The following is a 17,423-nucleotide window of genomic DNA, read 5'->3' as shown; positions in this document are numbered from 1 at the left end:
TTCAGATACCTTTCTGCCAGTGGCCAACCCACAGCAAAATATACTGCCTACAAACAAAACTAGTAGTTTTGTTACCCATAAACTAGTTAGTATTTAACCTTTGTCTGTGATAAAACTAGAAAACTAGAACCATTTATTTTCTGCTTCTTTTTTACTTTTCATTTTCATTCTTAGTTCCTTGACTGATTAATCAAGTGTGTGAACTTTTCTGTGAAATAACAAATCTAAAAAAGAATCAGTAATAGAAATGATAACATTGATCATCTGATCAGAACTTGGTTTCCATTCCCTTTTAAAACACCAACCATTACCTGATTTTCTTTTTCTTACATGCATTATACTGTCGAGCATCGAACCTTATACCGTATTGCTTTGTGTCCTTCAGGACAGCAGTGGTGTGCCCCATCATCGACGTCATCAGCGACGAGACGTTTGAATACATGGCAGGCTCGGACATGACCTACGGCGGGTTCAACTGGAAGCTGAACTTCCGCTGGTACCCCGTTCCCCAGCGGGAGATGGACCGACGCAAGGGGGACAGAACGCTGCCCGTCAGGTAGGCGAAGAAACGTCCTCCTTTAAAGCCAAATCCAGATCCGTTTTTCTTTTTTCAGAACAATGTGTATGAAAGAGGAAGTCAAATTACAGAGGGCAAAAAAAGCTTTGTAATTTCACACTGATGTTAGTTTTCAGTTTCTCATCTGAGCTGAGAGTGGGTTTATCTGTGACAGCAGCCGGCTACCGGGAAGACATGGATAGTTAGATCTCCTGACACAAACTCCTCTTATGAAAAGTGCCATTTTTATCCTGCAGATAGAAATAGATTTTTTTTTTTCCTCCTCTGTGTGTCCCGCTGATGCAAACGACTGTCTAAATAGCACAGCGATGGTTGCGATCGTGCTCTGTTGAAGTCCAAGTACGCCTTGAGCTCATTTATTTTAAAAATAGAAAAACAGAAACTCTGCTGACAGTCGCCTTTTCTTTGCTCCACAAAGCTGGCACAATTTGTCATCTGTATGCAAATCACTCCCAGTAACAAACAAAATCCTTAATTAAGGGGCCGACTCTAACATAGAATGAATTAAAAGATAAAAGTAATTACCCCCCTCTAAGGCTTTGTTTCAAATTGTTAAACAAATTGGTCCTTTATTACATTCTGAAAGTTCTATAGTTATACTAAGGTGCTAATAATTACAGCACAAAGAGGACAGATATTAAAAAGACATTTCCTTTTGTTTTTCTTCCAGGACTCCCACCATGGCAGGAGGATTATTCTCTATAGACAAAACATACTTTGAAGAAATCGGAAGCTACGACCCAGGGATGGATATCTGGGGCGGAGAGAACCTGGAAATGTCTTTCCGAGTGAGTGACGGGGCCGGGGAGGATGCTACAGTATCCTGATGTTATCATGTCACGGGAGTTGGTGGGTGTCAATGGGTACATGCCATCTCCTTTTATTTGCATCCGCATTTATTGCATAGCCACTTCCACTTAAGATTCAAGGGAGAGATGCAATGATTTCCAGCAACACAACGTAAGTGATACCATTTTAAGAGTTAGATGATTAGCGGGATAATATTTTGGCCAGGATAACCATGACAGGACATTTTCCGTCATTTATCAAAGACAATAAAACGTGTTTAATGTGGACTTTCAAAATAAGATCCTTCCCCTGGACTATAAGATGCAGGTTATAAAAATAAACCTCTTGATGAATGATGGAAGGAAAGAAGAAGAAAAAGCATAAAAGTTGTTTAATGCTTTCTTTCTTCATCAGACCTACAGACACATATCCACACTGTCATAAATAATAATAGATGGAATATTTTTTATCTTAAGCCTCCTTTCTGGCAGAATAAGATTTTTGAAATGTTTCTGTGCTGATCCAGGGTGAGAGACGATCTAATAAAGGAACTGGCATTTACACGCTGTCCAACCAGTATCGACTGTATTTGTCTGCTCTGGTGGCGAACACCATACACAGTCCCGTTGTTTGCACGTGTCTGCAGATCTGGCAGTGCGGCGGCTCGTTGGAGATTGTAACGTGTTCACACGTGGGCCACGTTTTCCGGAAGGCCACCCCATACAGTTTCCCCGGAGGAACGGGCCAAGTCATCAACAAGAACAACAGGCGCCTGGCTGAAGTCTGGATGGATGATTTCAAGGATTTCTTCTATATCATATCACCAGGTACGCAGCTGTGGAAACTCTGTCTGACTGCATCGTTCTGCCACCGATGAAGTAGCGTCACGTTGACGCCGTTCTGAACATTTTTAAAGTATCTATCTATCTATCTATCTATCTATCTATCTATCTATCTATCTATCTATCTATCTATCTATCTATCTATCTATCTATCTATCTATCTATCTATCTATCTATCTATCTATCTATCTATCTATCTATCTATCTATCTATGATGATATATGTTTCTCCTTGTAATCGGTCTCACATTGGAGTTGAAAGCTGCTTTTTGTCATCACTGGGACTCATTAGTTTCCTCTTTCAGACCCATTTTTAGCGCTGACGTTGAGTTCAGAAATGCGTCAAAGGTGGTCTCCTCGCTACACTGACTTCTCTCCGACAGAGCTCACTCACACTCGAACAATAGGAGGAGGAGATTGAGAGACGAGTCCGCCTCCATCTGTCGACTTAGTAATGTGATTACCCTTTAGCAGGCAGCAGTGTCCTGAAAAGCTCTGGTTAAGTGTTTTAGATACCAGCCCAAGTATAAGGGATAATTTGTAATCTGACGATTTTACGGCTGAAATTGTGACCTTCTCCTCCACGCGGTCGGGGGGCCGACTTCTCCCGACTGGCAGGTGTGCAGACGGAGGCGAGGTAGTGATGGATGAGTCTTTCTGCTTATTGTGGCCCCCACAATGACCGTCTGTTCCTTCAGGACGTTAGGGAGGATGATCAGAGCGGCGCTGCTGCCAGGCCCTCGCTTATTGGCACGGAGGCACACAGCGTGTTGCTCAGGCTGAGGTTTGGGAGTGGCATCTAGTGATCCTGTTAAATAGTGCATCTCCCTCCTCATCCCTCCTGTGCACTGGTGTTTTCTCTAGATCAAAGAGGTTATTCATCATCTGCCACGAGTGATGCGCAGACCCTACAGACGGAGGGGGAGAGAGGGGAGGGGACATGGAGAGCTCTAAGCTTTTATCTGCCAATTTGAAATGTCTATTTCCCGGTTTAAAGTGTCAAACCTTGTTGGTACAGTTTGCGTTGTCTGGCTCGTGTTGAATGGATAAATACTAGGGGCGGGGGGGACGTAGACGATTCTGAATCTAAATCTAAATGTCAAAAAATTATTAATTTTTGTGACGAAGAAAAGCCTTTTCTTTAATAAAATATTAGAGAAGGTAATTAACTTGTTGATTTTCTTTAATGATTATCACAAAAGTAGGAAGTGGCTAGAAAACTCTGAGTAGAAAACTCAGATTTAATTTGTTTTAAATCATGCATGGAAATGTACATGCATCGAGATGCATCGATAATCGGTTTATAATCAAATCGTGTTCAAGAGATTCCCACCCCTAATAAATACACAGCACTGTAGGTCCTACATGGTGCCTGCTTGTGTTCCATGTTTTTCTTCTGTTGCAATCACACTCTTTCATGATAAATTACCACCCCGGATCTATCTACATGCAAGCTAGGAGTCCTTAAGAGGCACTCTGGGGAGGAACCAGCTGCCTAATGTGTTTGTAAGTGTCTGTGCCCAGTCGCTGTCTAATCCTTCCTCGGTTGCATCAAGGCCGATACATCATGCAGTCTCCGTTTTTGGCTAAAATAACATGGCACTCGGTATTACACCGACACATTTGTTGCGTTTGTGCTTTTCTGAGGGAGGTGCCTTATTTAGAAATACACTCTTTGCAGAAATAAGGTGATTTATGTGTATCTGTATAAAAAAAGCATGCTTCCATGACCACCCACACAGCCCATCTATTCAGGTAGGGTTGCAAGGTGGCGTTAGATAAAGGGTCCCTCTGGTGTTTAGTCTTGGTGGTGCAAGAAAACAGGCCTGTACTTTTCTTTTTCAGCACAAAAATAACCTCTAAGGTAAAGACTGAGTGATGGACGTGTCTGAATCCTTGTCTTGGCATTCTGTCTGCAGGCGTGATGCGGGTGGACTACGGAGACGTTTCTTCCCGTAAAGACCTCCGTGAGGCCTTGAAGTGCAAACCGTTTTCCTGGTATCTAGAGAACGTCTACCCAGACTCCCAGATCCCAAGAAGATACTACTCACTTGGTGAAGTATGAACTCTCTCGTACTCCGATCGCCCATACTGCATCGTATGCAGACTGCCTCCCCCCCCTGCGTTCAGTCAGACGTGTCCTTGTAGCTTCTGGGTTGTCTTCTCAGAAAGACAATATCGCCGCAAGATAAATCTCGGGATCCTGCAAACGCCGGGCCGAAACGAGATTAGAACAAACATCTCCGGCTGTTCGCATCGAACGAGCAGCATAAACAAACAAGGCGATGTTCCAGGCAGTCAGTCTCGATGTTTACACAGTCCTGCTATGAATGCTGGGTAGCTGAGATGAGGCATCATGTATACATTCTACGCGGTCCCATGGCACAGTTTTGTGTTGTACTCGGCGAGCATAAAATGAATTATTAAAGACAGAAAAGTGCAAATATAAGTCAGACTCGCTCTCAGACAGGGTGGTAAATTGTTAATTAGCGAGTTGAGCATTTTGTTTAGAAAATATTTATTCCCCTTTTTCCACGGATCTGAATAAGCAGAGGACATTTAAACCGGATGATTGCTTTAATAAGCAGAGATGGAAGTCATTTCTATCGAAGTTAGAAAGGGGGATTGGAGGAACTACGATAACTGGCAGCCGGACCATGAAAAGTCATGGCTAATTGTTTTCAAGAAGAAGTTTTAGTTCCTTTTTTAATAAGTCAGTTCCCCCGCACACAGGAACGTTTTTCAGTGACCTGATTTTGCCTCTCGTGCCCATGGCTCTGTGTCGGCCGTGTGGAGTCGGCGCTGACATGCAGTAATGTCTGCGCGGTGGACGGGAGCCATTTAAAAGTAATGTCACTTGAAGAACTCCTGGTGAAATGAGCTGGTAATCCTCCAGCCTTCATACAGCTGAGGATGAGAGGATTTTCATCTGCCTTGCTGCAGCACAAGCCGATCCTTCCTCCGTCTCTTCAGCCGCTGCAGCACCTCGGCTCCCATCTGCCTCTAAAGCAGATCGACTCATTATCGTCCCGCGTAACACACAGTCAGCCTCTCTTTAACAACGGGATCCGTTCGGTTTTATGTCGCGTAATTATGAACACCATGCGGTTTCCTGCATGAGAGGCATAATGTGTCGCTCTAGGCAACGTATAGAGCCGGCTCAGTTTTAGTTCTGTGAATGCATGGGTTCACTTAGGAAGCCCAGTTGGCTGTGAAGTCGCTGACAGTCGGATCACTTTTTCTGGCCATTCAGCATGAGAAGTGAAGTAATGAGTAGAATCTGGATGGGGACACATTATATTTATATAGAGGACTTCTAGGGTTCAACTTTCATTATTCATCCTTCTATAAAATGTATAAAAACTGGTGAGAAATTAGAAGGCATCTTTAAATGTTATATATCTGACCAACACCTAAAGGTATCCAGTTTTCAATAATATATGAGAAAGTAAAGCTTTAAATCCTCATATTTTAGAAAATTGCAAATGTTTGGCTTTTTTGCTTAAGAAACTTCTAAGATGATTATTCACTTATTAAAATAGTTACCGATTAATAATCGATCGACTATTCGTTAAGTTGACTCATCGCTGTGGCTCTAAATATTTTAGCTGATATCTTAAAGTCCTTATGGAATCTGACAGTGGCTCAGCATGCAGTTTTAATGATCGCAGTTTGGAAATGAATCACTCGTTTTTATGAATGTGGGATAAAATTGGCTGTGGCGGCAAACTGTTAATGTCCGTTTTTTTTGTCTGCCACATAAAATGTGTGTAAAGAAAAGTTCCACAACACGGAGGCTGCGTTTATGTATTATAGTTTATAATTTGCTTCATGTTATCACACTTGTTAAAGAAAAGAAGGCTGGAACCAGACATTCATAATATAGTGTAAGACTAAAAGATCCCAGGATAAACTGAATCAGGTACAATAATGAATGAGGTTCATGGACACCAAGAGACAAAAGATGTGGAGAGCTGATTAACTTTTAATGAGAATTATTGGGCTTCCGTTTGCTTATGAGTATGAAATTTGCCCGTCTAGAGCGGAAAGTTAGTTTCTAAGTAATTGTTTTTTTTTTATGTCCTGCCTGTAGATCAGAAATGTTGAGACCAACCAGTGTGTGGACAACATGGGAAGGAAGGAGAACGAGAAAGTTGGCTTCTTCAACTGTCATGGCATGGGAGGAAACCAGGTGAGGCGAAAACGTACCAACACCATATTTAGCATTGGCGGTCTGGATTCTGCACACATTGTCACCTTATTGGAATTTTTAAGTGGAAGTGGAACGTAGAATAAAACTCTTTCTAACAAGCCGAGCTTTTGATACGTTGTCGGAAGCTTGAGCTCAGTCGACTTGGACTGAAAGTGTGTGTTTGAATTGCCAACTTTAACGTCAATCCTCAGATTTTCAGTTCAAGTTGTTTTTGCTGTTTCCAAAGTCCTTGTTTTGGCTCCCTGCTGTTTTCGGATGGTTTGTGCGAAGAATGTAACCCTGAGGTTACACAACAAATATCTAAAACAGTACTATTTTTTATAATAGGTGATCTGAATTTGGTTTGGCACCACAAAAAACAACAAGGACTGTAAATCTCAATGAAATCACAAATAAATCAGTGCAAATCATCCTCTCCACTCCACACATTTCTGGTGTCGACGTGTCATCTTCTGAGAGAGACATCTGGTTTTCCAGGTGTTCTCTTACACGGCGGATAAAGAAATTAGGACGGACGACCTCTGCCTGGACGTCTCCCGCCTCAATGGACCCGTCGTCATGCTCAAGTGTCACCACATGAAGGGCAATCAGATGTTCGAGTACGACACAGAGGTATGATTCACATTTCTCATGGCAACCATACAATCCATAAACAGGCTTCTGTTGCGGGCGGCCATTCTCTGCTGCCTGCCGCTTGATGTTTTTTGAAAAATCACTTTGATGCAACGCTGATTGATCATGTTTGTCTGTGTCTGTGGGGAGGTTTTGGGTAGTGCAGAGTGAGAAAGAGAGTACTCGTCTGCTGCCACTAGATGGTGCTGTGTGTCTGTTTTTTTTAGCAGCATAGACATTGCTTTTTCCACCCCAGCTGCTGTCTCTCGTCTCATGTTCTCTCCTTTCACTTAGTACGTTGGCAAGTGGGAATATGATTTTGAGGTAAGCTGTTCACGTCGTTGCTCCTGAATATTGCCCCATAGTTTGAGTCCCGTGCTGTGAGTGTGTGGCGATTTCCCCCATAACTGTGCAAGTGTCAGTAGACTAGATTAGAGTTATGGTTTAGAATTGTTGGCAGAGGATCAAAGCTGAATCTCAAATGGGTTTTTAATGTATTCTATTTATTTACTCACCACACAAAAGCAGATAAATTACACTACACTGTGTGTCTAAAATGAATACCATCTAATACTAGAGCCTGACCGATATATCGGCGGGCCGATATTAGGCATTTTCCAAACTATCGGTATCGGCATTTATAATGGCTGATAAATGAATATTTTAAAAATAAAATGTCGAAGTTTTATTTATGAAGCTTACAAAGTCTTTTAATACTGGTAACTTTGTGTTTGGTTGTTGTTGTTGTTATTGTGTTTTTGTTCAAAGGACTTTAAGTTTTATACCGTAAGTTTGTATTTTTATACATTTTATTTATCAGAAATTTAATATATTTTGATGTTCCTCTGTTCCGTTGTGACAATAAAATTGTTTATTTTTAAACTGCATTACCATATTATTTTAGTGAAGACTCATGAATAACTACAAATAACTAATGTTAGGGAAATCTGTTAATGTTTTGTTACGCGTTTCTGAAATAATAAAAAAATATCGGCCGATATATCGGAATATCGGATTTTTAAATCAACAAACATTTGTATCGGTATCGGCCTTCTTCGGGCTCTATCTAATACACACAATAAACACAAAGGTATATTGATTGTGGTGCTGTTGAACTGTATTGCATAGAGGTGTTTGTTGCTATTTAATCTACCCTAATTGAAATATATGGGGTGGACAAAAAAACCTAATCCGATTGCATTCTTGTGTCTTGTGGTTCATTAGAGACCTGATGGCCTGTAAGACGCACTAAAGCACACACTAGTATGTACACAACATATACATGTGTGAGTGAGTTGCAGTTTATTTATAGCAGCAGCCAAAAATGAAAACAAAGATTAGATACATGACAAAGCCAAACACAACTGCATAGGGTTTCTTTTTACTCAATATTCCTTGTTATGTCAGCTGTGATATTCTTACAAGTTAAATATTCAATGAAAGGCACAAACAGATGCTGCAGACTCCCAAATGGAAAAGCGAGGCATTTTGAAACTCCTTAAGAGAACAAAAATATTCTCCTTGTGCCCTGTGGACTCGGATCTCCAAGTCCATTATGGATTATACAACACAAAAGCTTCTTTTAAATAATGTATGCATTTTCTTTTTTCTAAAAAACACTGGGAGACAGTTAGAAAGGAGTGCACGGAATCCAGTGTTATCCATCAGCGATTGAGATGTCCTATAGCTGACATGTAGATATGACATGGCGAGGAAGCCTGGAGGCCTTTCCATCAAGCACTGAACAAACCCTAGGAGAAATCCTTTCATTACACTTTGTTCTCTGGGTGCATCCTTAATATGGAAAAAGATTGAATAATTCATAAACGAAGAGGACTGGTCTCTGTTGTAAACAGCATCGGGGTTTCACCGCTGTCAGTGGCCCAGGTTATTTTAAGCCCACGTGTGATGGACAGGGACTGAATCCTGGGCGACTACAGTACCATTAACATTTCATCTGCTCATCAGATTGCTGTATTCATTCACAACCATGACAGACACCTCTTCTGCTGTTTAAGCCTGATATTTATATATATAATAAATAGAGGAAAATCTGAGGTTATTTAGCCATGCTTTTTTACTCGTATATACGTGTGAATTTTTGCAATAATGTAGTAGAGATGAATAGTTTAATTGCTGCATTTTTCCAAATGAGAGCTGTCAGATTGTCTCAGCCAAACGGTCTTCAGTGTTCTCTAATTCACAGGAAAATGCAATCAAATGAAAAAAAAAACGCTGACACCGTCAGCACTGACTTTTTTAAGAGATGTAACATTTTCAACGTGGGCCCTTTGTCTTGCAGCAAACTAACGATACGGAACAAGAATAACTCTGTACTAATGCTGCCTTCCCATCACATGGGATGGATGGGAGAGATGGGAGATATTCCCATGTTTGTGACAGTTCTGTGCATTGACGACGTAACTCCATATCCGTTATGTTTGTATCGTGAACGCTATTTAATTTGGAAGCTCGTAATTATAGTAACTCCGACATGACTTGAATGAGGCATAATCCCATGGTTTTATGATAAGATAATCCTCTATTAGTCCCACAGTTTGGTTTAAACATGTTGTTTCATACAGCGATATTAATGCCTGATGCAGGTCTTTGATCAAAACGTTCCGTCTCTTATAAAATCACTGCCGACTGTGCGCATGAAAAAAAAAAAAATCACTTTTTGTTAAACTGGAAAAGTTGGCTGGCAGCACAGACGGATTCATTTAGCAATGACTGATGACCCTCGGACTTACCTTCACTCCCATCTGTCCCTTTCACTCCCGACTCGCCGCAGAAGCACACCTTCCTCCACATCATCACCCAATCATGTCTGACCATCAGCCGTCTGGGGGACGGGACCTACGGCCCCACAGTGGAGTACTGTAACAACCGTCCCGTACAGACCTGGATCCTCCGCAACTACACACGCCTGGAAGTGGCTAGACGCCTTTACTTCAGTCCCACTGATTACTTCCTCTAAGCAGTAGGGCTGCCTGAGGTGAGCAGGTTAGCACAAAGTAGGCTGGAGGTCATTTCAGCCGCTCCGTAGTGATGTAGTCTCTGCATTGTTAGAAGTAGATTAGTGCGACCTGCTCGGGCTTTAATAGGCACCTTTTGTAGCTGATTGTCATTCTTTTACATCGTCTTGTTTTTGCAGTGAGCTGAGATGAATGCAGAGCTTGTTATGATGTTGATCTTTCAGGTATTAGCCAGAATATGCATGCAAATTGTCTTAGGAAGCGTTAAGTAGCCTTTACCGGTGACCTTTCAGGGGGGGAACATATGGAGAAGGTGCAGAGGCACATCAGGCAATGACAGATGTCCCGTCGAGATGGTTCCGTGTATAAGATGCTATCTGCGAGACCTTTAGCCAGTCTTCATGCCAAATTAGATCTCATTTGACATTTATTTTCCAACATAAATACTTTATTTTGATGTGAAAATCCCCTGGCCCGCCGGCGTCTGGGCGAACGATGCCTGAGACGGAGGAGGACGTGTTTATTTTTAGCTGATTATCTGCATGCGGTGCTAATTGAAAGGGGCTTAACCATTGTTTACAAGTTCTTTTGAAGTGATCCTTCATGGTGAACCTGCCTTTCACGTACCCCGGCCTCTCAGGCCTCTCTCCTATTGGCCCGAAACAGCTGTGTGCACCGTGTGCCATGTACATATTGTAAAACCAATGAATCCCAATTATAAGTGCTTTTCACCGCTCAGCCTGCAGCTTATTTACATACTTTTGTAAGGAAGGCTTTTTTTTTTTTTTTTGGCTCAGCATTTCCGTCTGCTTCAGGGTTGTCGTCTTTTTTTCCACTCTGTCGTTTTTCTCCGTCGCCTATTCTATTCTGCTGCGTTATATGATGTTTGCACCTCAGAGTCCCGTTCTGTTGTATCCTTCAAAAAGCTAAAGAGCAATTTCACTGTAGCATGCCACATTTTTGTGTGTGCAACTAGGGTAAATTGGGTAAGGAGCTCCCGGGGCTGCTGGTGTGTGTCAGAGTTGCGGCAGTAAAGTGACCTGCTGTTAGATGGCCTGATTTGCTGGTCCCACTCAGACGTCCTCGTGGTATAGCCGGCACCAGAGGAGAGCACGTACAAGAGCAGGGCAGCATTAGGAGCAAATGAGACTGTTGCCCCGACTCTGCCCTGAGACAAAAGGAATGCTGTTTCTTGTCAAAAAGCAGCACAGCCCCTCCAGATCGCCGGCGTCAGCAGGAGATTCATGTCGGACAGGAACTCCTCTTCCTTTCAGCCCAAGTCCACTGTGGCGCTCGGTGACGCAGAGGATAATGTTCCTCAGCCGGGGCTCACGGTTAGAAAACCATCCTCATTTAATTAGCCGGTCTCAGCTGTGCACACACTCAGCGACTTGCTCCGGAGATGCCGGTTGGTTCGCTCGGAGGCTGAGATGGGAGTTTTCTCTGCCCCAAAGGAGGCATGAAATAATTATGAGCAGAGGACGAGACCTCCACATTTCTAGTATTTTCATTAAATGTGGATTTTTTTTCTTCTACCGTTACAGCTCTGCCACCAGAGTAGGTTTAGATCTTTTCAATGAAAAGTAAAAAATACGATTCTCATTATTTTCTAAGCCATGTACTCATGATGTATCGAATGGATCTATCTGCAATCTGGAGAAGCTCCACGTAGGAATAGGCTTTGAAAGAGAGGTACTTGTTGATTGCAGTGCCTTTCATTTGCAAATTCGGCAACAACAAAAAATGGATGTTCCATACCTAACCAGCTGCTGTTAATTTTTTTTTTTGGCAAAGCAAGATAAGTAAAATGTCTGTAGTGTAGGGCTACCTTATTGTTCTTTTCTTTAGATTTTTGGCAGGTGTGTATGGTTGAACGCCACCTGCTCTCTTTGTTCTTGTTCTGTTTGAACAAATGTGCCCTGTAGTGCCGTGTGTGTGTGTGTGTGTGTGTGTGTGTGCACGTCTTTGTATCCAGGCAGAGAATGTCAGGCCCTTGTGTTTTATCGCTTTAGATCAAACATGGCCTCAGCATCTCTGTGTGCTCATTAGTCTGAATATCCTCCGTCAATAGTCAAAGCACAATGCTGCTCTAATGAAAAGTTATGCCTCAACCGCAAGATAAATCACACCGACTCATGTTTTAATGTTGCATGCAGATTATTCTTCTAGATGGTCCCATGTATTTTCTTGCATGCATGCTCTGCTTTGCTTTTCTTTTTTTTGCATATCTATTCATTCTGTTTGAACCTGGTATTTCTGCACAACGAGAGGCAAAGAGCAGGCGTCATTAATATCATTCATGTATTTGTAGAATAGATTCCAGTGGTGGCTGTGAAGGCTTGTTTCTGATCTGTGTGATCGAAACATTTCCACTAACTTCAGAGCATTGTCCTGAAGTAAATTTAAAAAATCAATCTAAAAGTTTCCAAATTAACATTAGATTTTTAGCTTTGAAATATTTTACTCCCATAATTGTTGGTGTTTAGCCTTTCAAGAACATTTTCTCTGCAATCAATAGTAGTTAGTCTCCTGCTTGCTGCACACAGAGGAAGTCATGGACTTGAAAGTTGTTTTCATTAAAAAAGATGATTTTAATAATAAAAAAAACATTGAATCTGATTAATCGCTTTATTCAAATTGAGGATTTTGTTCAAGGAGATTTTTTTTCAGTTCTTCATTCGAGAATTTGAATGGACATTCACTTCATCCCTCAGTCTTATTGACACCTAATATTATTAATATTTCCCAATTTCTTTTAATGCTTTTAGATTTAACATTTCCCAGTTATTTTTTTTTAATGCTTTTAATTTATTTTTAGGTTTTTCTCAACAGCAGCTCTGCTTCTCCTCCCAACCGAACCTTAGTTGCTCCTCCTCTACTTCTCTGCATGTGGTTATTAGGAGGAGGAAAGCAACTCAAGTGAGAAGTGAAATTGCCGAAGCATGTTGCTTCTGAGGGAACGAACACAAATGGTCTATCAAGGCCATTGAGAGCTCTCCTCTAGTGTTAGTGGGGGGGGGGGGGTCTCTGGAGCCTTGGTGGCAAATTCCTGTGGTACTCGACTTCAGCTCATCACAACAGGTGTGTGTTTCCAGTCTGGATGATTTTAAAAGCGCTACACTTATATAGTGTATCTAAAATATCAGCTGGTTTCTTTCTAGTCTCTCTTTTGCCATTTTGATGCTTCTGATTCACAGAGACATCCTTGAAAAGTGGCCATGACAACAGTCTCCCCGCCGACGAGAACCTCAATTCTCTGCGCGGCCTCAGAGCACATAATGTCGTACAATGGGCTACGCCTCTCACTGTTTCTGGACTAGAACGCCGTGCTGCCTTGACGTGCCCATTGCTTTCTCTTCCCCCAGCTACAGTTACAGAGTGTAACAAGCTCAGGCCATTTACTCGGGTCGAAAGGTATTTTGTGTGTGTGTGTGTGTGGGGGGGGGAATCAATATTAAGTGTGTCTGTGAAGGTGCATCTTAGTCATCCAGGTGGAGTCGACTTCCTCCAGAAGTACAGTCAATGAGGCAGGTTGAGGGGATCCATAACTCTGGAAACAGACATTAAAAGTATTTGTGTGTGTTTGTACATCAACATCTAATCCTCTGCCTCCTCGTCCCTCCCTCTCCAGCGACTCACCCTGCTGCATGTGAACAGCAACCAGTGTTTGGACATGCCATCCGAGGAGGACAAGATGGTCCCCACCCTGAGAGACTGCAACGGCAGCCGCGCTCAGCAGTGGCTGCTCCGTAACATGACCCTGAGCGTCTGATCCCTTTCGCCTCGCCTCTCTTCCCTCCTCCTCCCCCGCCGCCACCGCCGCTCTCTCCTCATGCTCTCCAGACCTGGCTCTCCACACCTCTCGCCAGGTGGCTCTTACCACAGCGCACCATACACCTCTTCCTGTAACAGAGTACAGAGGAGCCAGGCAGCAGCAGCAGCAGCTTAACTTCCATTATGGAGGGCGTCTCCTTTTACAGCACGCCACGGGTTTGAGAGGAGCAGCACCTGCCGCTCAGGCGTCGTCCGTCATGTCTGAGCAGGGAGAACGATGTGTGAGGTCTGTGCACGGAGAACATGGAATCAAAGCACTCCTACTGTCGGCCAGCCGCTAACAAACGCGTCAGCTGGGCCGCACGGCCCGCCGCTTAGCTGCTTGTCAAACAATAAAACACTCTAAGAGAGTATTGCAAGGCACGCCCCTGCAACGGTCTGCACTGTAAATGACCTTCCTTTGTGCCGTGCACACACAGTGCACTGGTGTCTACTGTAGGTAGGATCTTAAAATGACACTGTTGTTGCCATGACTGCTGCTCATCCTCTCTCCATATCAGTGTCTGATTTGCATTCAAACAACATGATGTGATCTCGTTAGTGGAGCCCGGCCAATACTGGATTCATAAAGCCGTTACCGGTGTTGATAATTGAGGGTTAAAACGTCCAATAACCACACTGTATGTGCACTGATCTTTTTTTTTTTCAAGTCAAACTGAAATTTGGATTCTCATCACTTTCCACATCACAGGAAATGTTAACTAGAATGATGTTTCAGCTATTTTGTATAGATTTCAATTACTTAAACAGCATTTTAAACACTTTGTGGAGGTATTTATCTAAATGCTAAGCTACGTCTAAGCTTGGCCTAAGTCTGCGGGTGTTTCCCACAGTAGCTAGCGGCTGATATTTCAGGTGCAGTGTTACGATGTCAATGTCCTTTGAAAACTTAACTCCTCTCTCAATGAGCAGTGGTCGAACGAGCTAGAGAGCGAATGAAGAGAGGTGAATCAGAAAAATTCAACTTCATTTTTTGATCGACGTTGTTTCACTTTAAAGCACAAATATAAACCATCACACCTCACAAACATGTGGGAAGGTGCCGGATTTTGAACGAATGCAGTCCAAGGCATGTTTTATCTTGAGGTGGCCTGTCTGCTCTCTTTATTTGCCTGTGAGGTCTATGAGTGGAAATGGAGGGAAATTGTTGCATACCATATTTAAAAAATAAAATAAAACAATATATAATGTTGGCTATCAACCGGATTAAAGTTGCCTGTTGGTGTAGTAATTAGAAGTCAAATAAGTAGACAAGTCAAACAAACACAAAGCATATAAACATACAACAATTTCAACATTGATAAAACTTTGAATAAACAAGTGATAGTCCGACATGTCGTACAGTTCTGTTTAGCTTCCGAATGCTGGACATGCTCTCATTACAAGTGAACTCCTCTCCGCTTTCTTGGCGTCAACGAGCGATGAGAATCACTCGAATGCTGCAAGCAGCAGTTCCAAGGGCCGATCAAATCGACCCACTCCAGACAGACATGCTGTCTCATATCTCGGGAACCGTCCGATCCACTTCACACTTAGCCCGTGAATTTGCGGGGCAACCAAGAACGTGCCATGTGAAAGTTGGTGCATTTTTCGACATGCAACTCTTTCAATATTAAGCGATGAGTGCGCCGAACGTCCACGCCCCGAACAGCCACTACACTCGTTTCTAAAAAATACCTCAAACATATCTCTTCTGTACCGTAGTTTCTTTTTAATAATCAGCTGCACATTCACGGAAAATCACATATCTGGGATTGGCTGATTTATTGGTCGGGCTCTAGTTGTTAAGGTGGATTTCTTGAAATGTTTGGGGAAGAAATGTTAACATGAAGATTTCAAACCATCTAAAAAATGTATACAGTGCAGCTATAACATCCTTCTGGATTAATTACATCATGTTCCATCAGTTTGAAAAAGTAAGGCAGCTCTTTGGGTCTGTATGGAAGTTTATTTATAACAGGCGTTAAGGTGGAATGAAAAAAAGGTTGCGGGAACGTAATCCTAAACTGTGCTATGAGTAGATACTCATAAGTGATTTTAATGAATGTCAGAGTTTTCCTGAAATGATAACAACTGTGTTCTGAAATACTTTTACTGCACTGAGTGTCATTACTAAAGTTTCGGATTCTTGCGACTGATATCTTGAGAAATTGCGATGTCTTGGTGCCAGATAGTTACGCGTGCCTTTTAGAAAGTTGTTCTGTATTTGGTTTTTAGAAAAGGTTCAGATTTATTTTGATGTTGGAAAAAGAAGAATGTTAAATCTTTGTTTTATTTCGATAAAAAAAAAAGCAAGCTGGATACTGATATGAACTAATATTCATATCTCATGAATACGTCATCGTCATATTAATGCTTGAACAACCACTTAGTTACCGTAAAGTCAACATTCACAACATTGTGCTGTTATTGAACATGTTTCTATCACCGTTGTTGTTTGTTGTTGTTGTTGTACATACAGAACCAATTATTTTTCTAAGATACTGTAAAACTTGAATGTCCCTCTGAGGTGAAAAAAAAAAACACGGAATGGTAAAAAAGTTCACAAGGTATTGCATTGTTTTATTTGGAGTCATGGTAATAAAAAACATTGCTTACCTTGGATTTTGAAATTGCTGTGTGTTTTGGAAATCATCATCGGCCCCAAAAACCCAATTCTCAGACCACCTAAAGGACCTCGGGCGGGTGCACACGAGGGAGCAACTATGGGGGAAATACTATCAATGCTGCTTGAATACTGAATCCTTGCCAAGTGCCTGCTTGGCATTCAGACTAAAAATTCAATCATCTCTTTCATATTACGCGTAGCATTTATTGTTTTTCATTATCTTAAAGTGCATGGTGTTAAAATAGGAATGTAATATTTCAATGTTGCAAAGTGATGATGCCTGTTTGTACATTTTTCCTTTTTTTTTGTAGGAAAAACACAACAAACTTTCAGTGAACAACGATATTTAGCTTTCATTTCAGTGACAAGCACACACACCGCACCAACACATCAGTTGATTAATAAACCTTGTTCTTGAAGCTTTTAAGACCCCGGTACGACTCATTACCAGGCTTCAGTGTGTCGGCTTTTAGAGGTTGTAAATTACAGCCTGTCTTCCAGGACAAAACAACATGCAACAGGATGTTATATTGTAATGGATGCACCCTTTCTCCTTTTGTCCAGGATCCGTAAAAGACCCTCGGCGTTGTCAGCTGGTGAAGGTTCTCTGACACGGCTCATTATGCTGCACATGTAAGCGAGGAAGGCTTGACCTTTTGAGGTGACTCTGGCTTTGTTAAATCTGAGAGGCAAAATTCGTTGACCTTTTTGGGACAAAAAAGGCTATTGGGTCAATAGATGGAGAGCGGGGAATATCCTACTGACACGTGTGAATATTATAGGTCCATTTAGTTGGCTTATACTATAAAATGTTCAAAAATTGGGAAAATGTGCACCACTATTTCCCAGAGCCTAGGGGGACATGATGAGTTGGGTTGGTTAGTAGATAGCTACATTTATATAGCACTTTTATCCAAAACACTTTACAAGATTTCTGCAGCTCCTTCACAGGGATGACGGGGAACTACCAC

General features: G+C 42.0%; 1 protein-coding gene across 3 annotated transcripts in view; it reads left to right on the top strand.

Annotated features, from left to right (window-relative positions):
- Window positions 1–16,823, top strand: part of galnt13 (polypeptide N-acetylgalactosaminyltransferase 13) — a 33,170-nt gene extending 16,347 nt beyond the window's left edge. The window contains exons 6-14 of one of the 3 annotated variants that reach the window (XM_084022789.1): window positions 386–556; window positions 1,248–1,365; window positions 2,013–2,193; window positions 4,127–4,266; window positions 6,301–6,399; window positions 6,898–7,032; window positions 7,327–7,356; window positions 9,827–10,030; window positions 13,642–13,780. In XM_084022789.1, coding sequence (XP_083878915.1) covers window positions 386–556; window positions 1,248–1,365; window positions 2,013–2,193; window positions 4,127–4,266; window positions 6,301–6,399; window positions 6,898–7,032; window positions 7,327–7,356; window positions 9,827–10,012 — 1,060 coding nt within the window. In that variant the 3' untranslated portion in view covers window positions 10,013–10,030; window positions 13,642–13,780. Of the gene's footprint in view, window positions 1–385; window positions 557–1,247; window positions 1,366–2,012; window positions 2,194–4,126; window positions 4,267–6,300; window positions 6,400–6,897; window positions 7,033–7,326; window positions 7,357–9,826; window positions 10,031–13,641 lie in introns of all 3 variants that reach the window. The other 2 variants (XM_084022790.1, XM_084022791.1) reach the window with 2 other exon arrangements.
- Window positions 16,824–17,423: the final 600 nt, after the last annotated feature.

Source organism: Eutrigla gurnardus (assembly GCF_963514095.1).
Source record: "Eutrigla gurnardus genome assembly, chromosome: 12".
Classification (NCBI taxonomy): domain Eukaryota; kingdom Metazoa; phylum Chordata; class Actinopteri; order Perciformes; family Triglidae; genus Eutrigla; species Eutrigla gurnardus.
The sequence above is the reverse complement of the archived record's forward strand: the minus strand, read 5'-3'. Positions and strand labels throughout refer to the sequence as shown.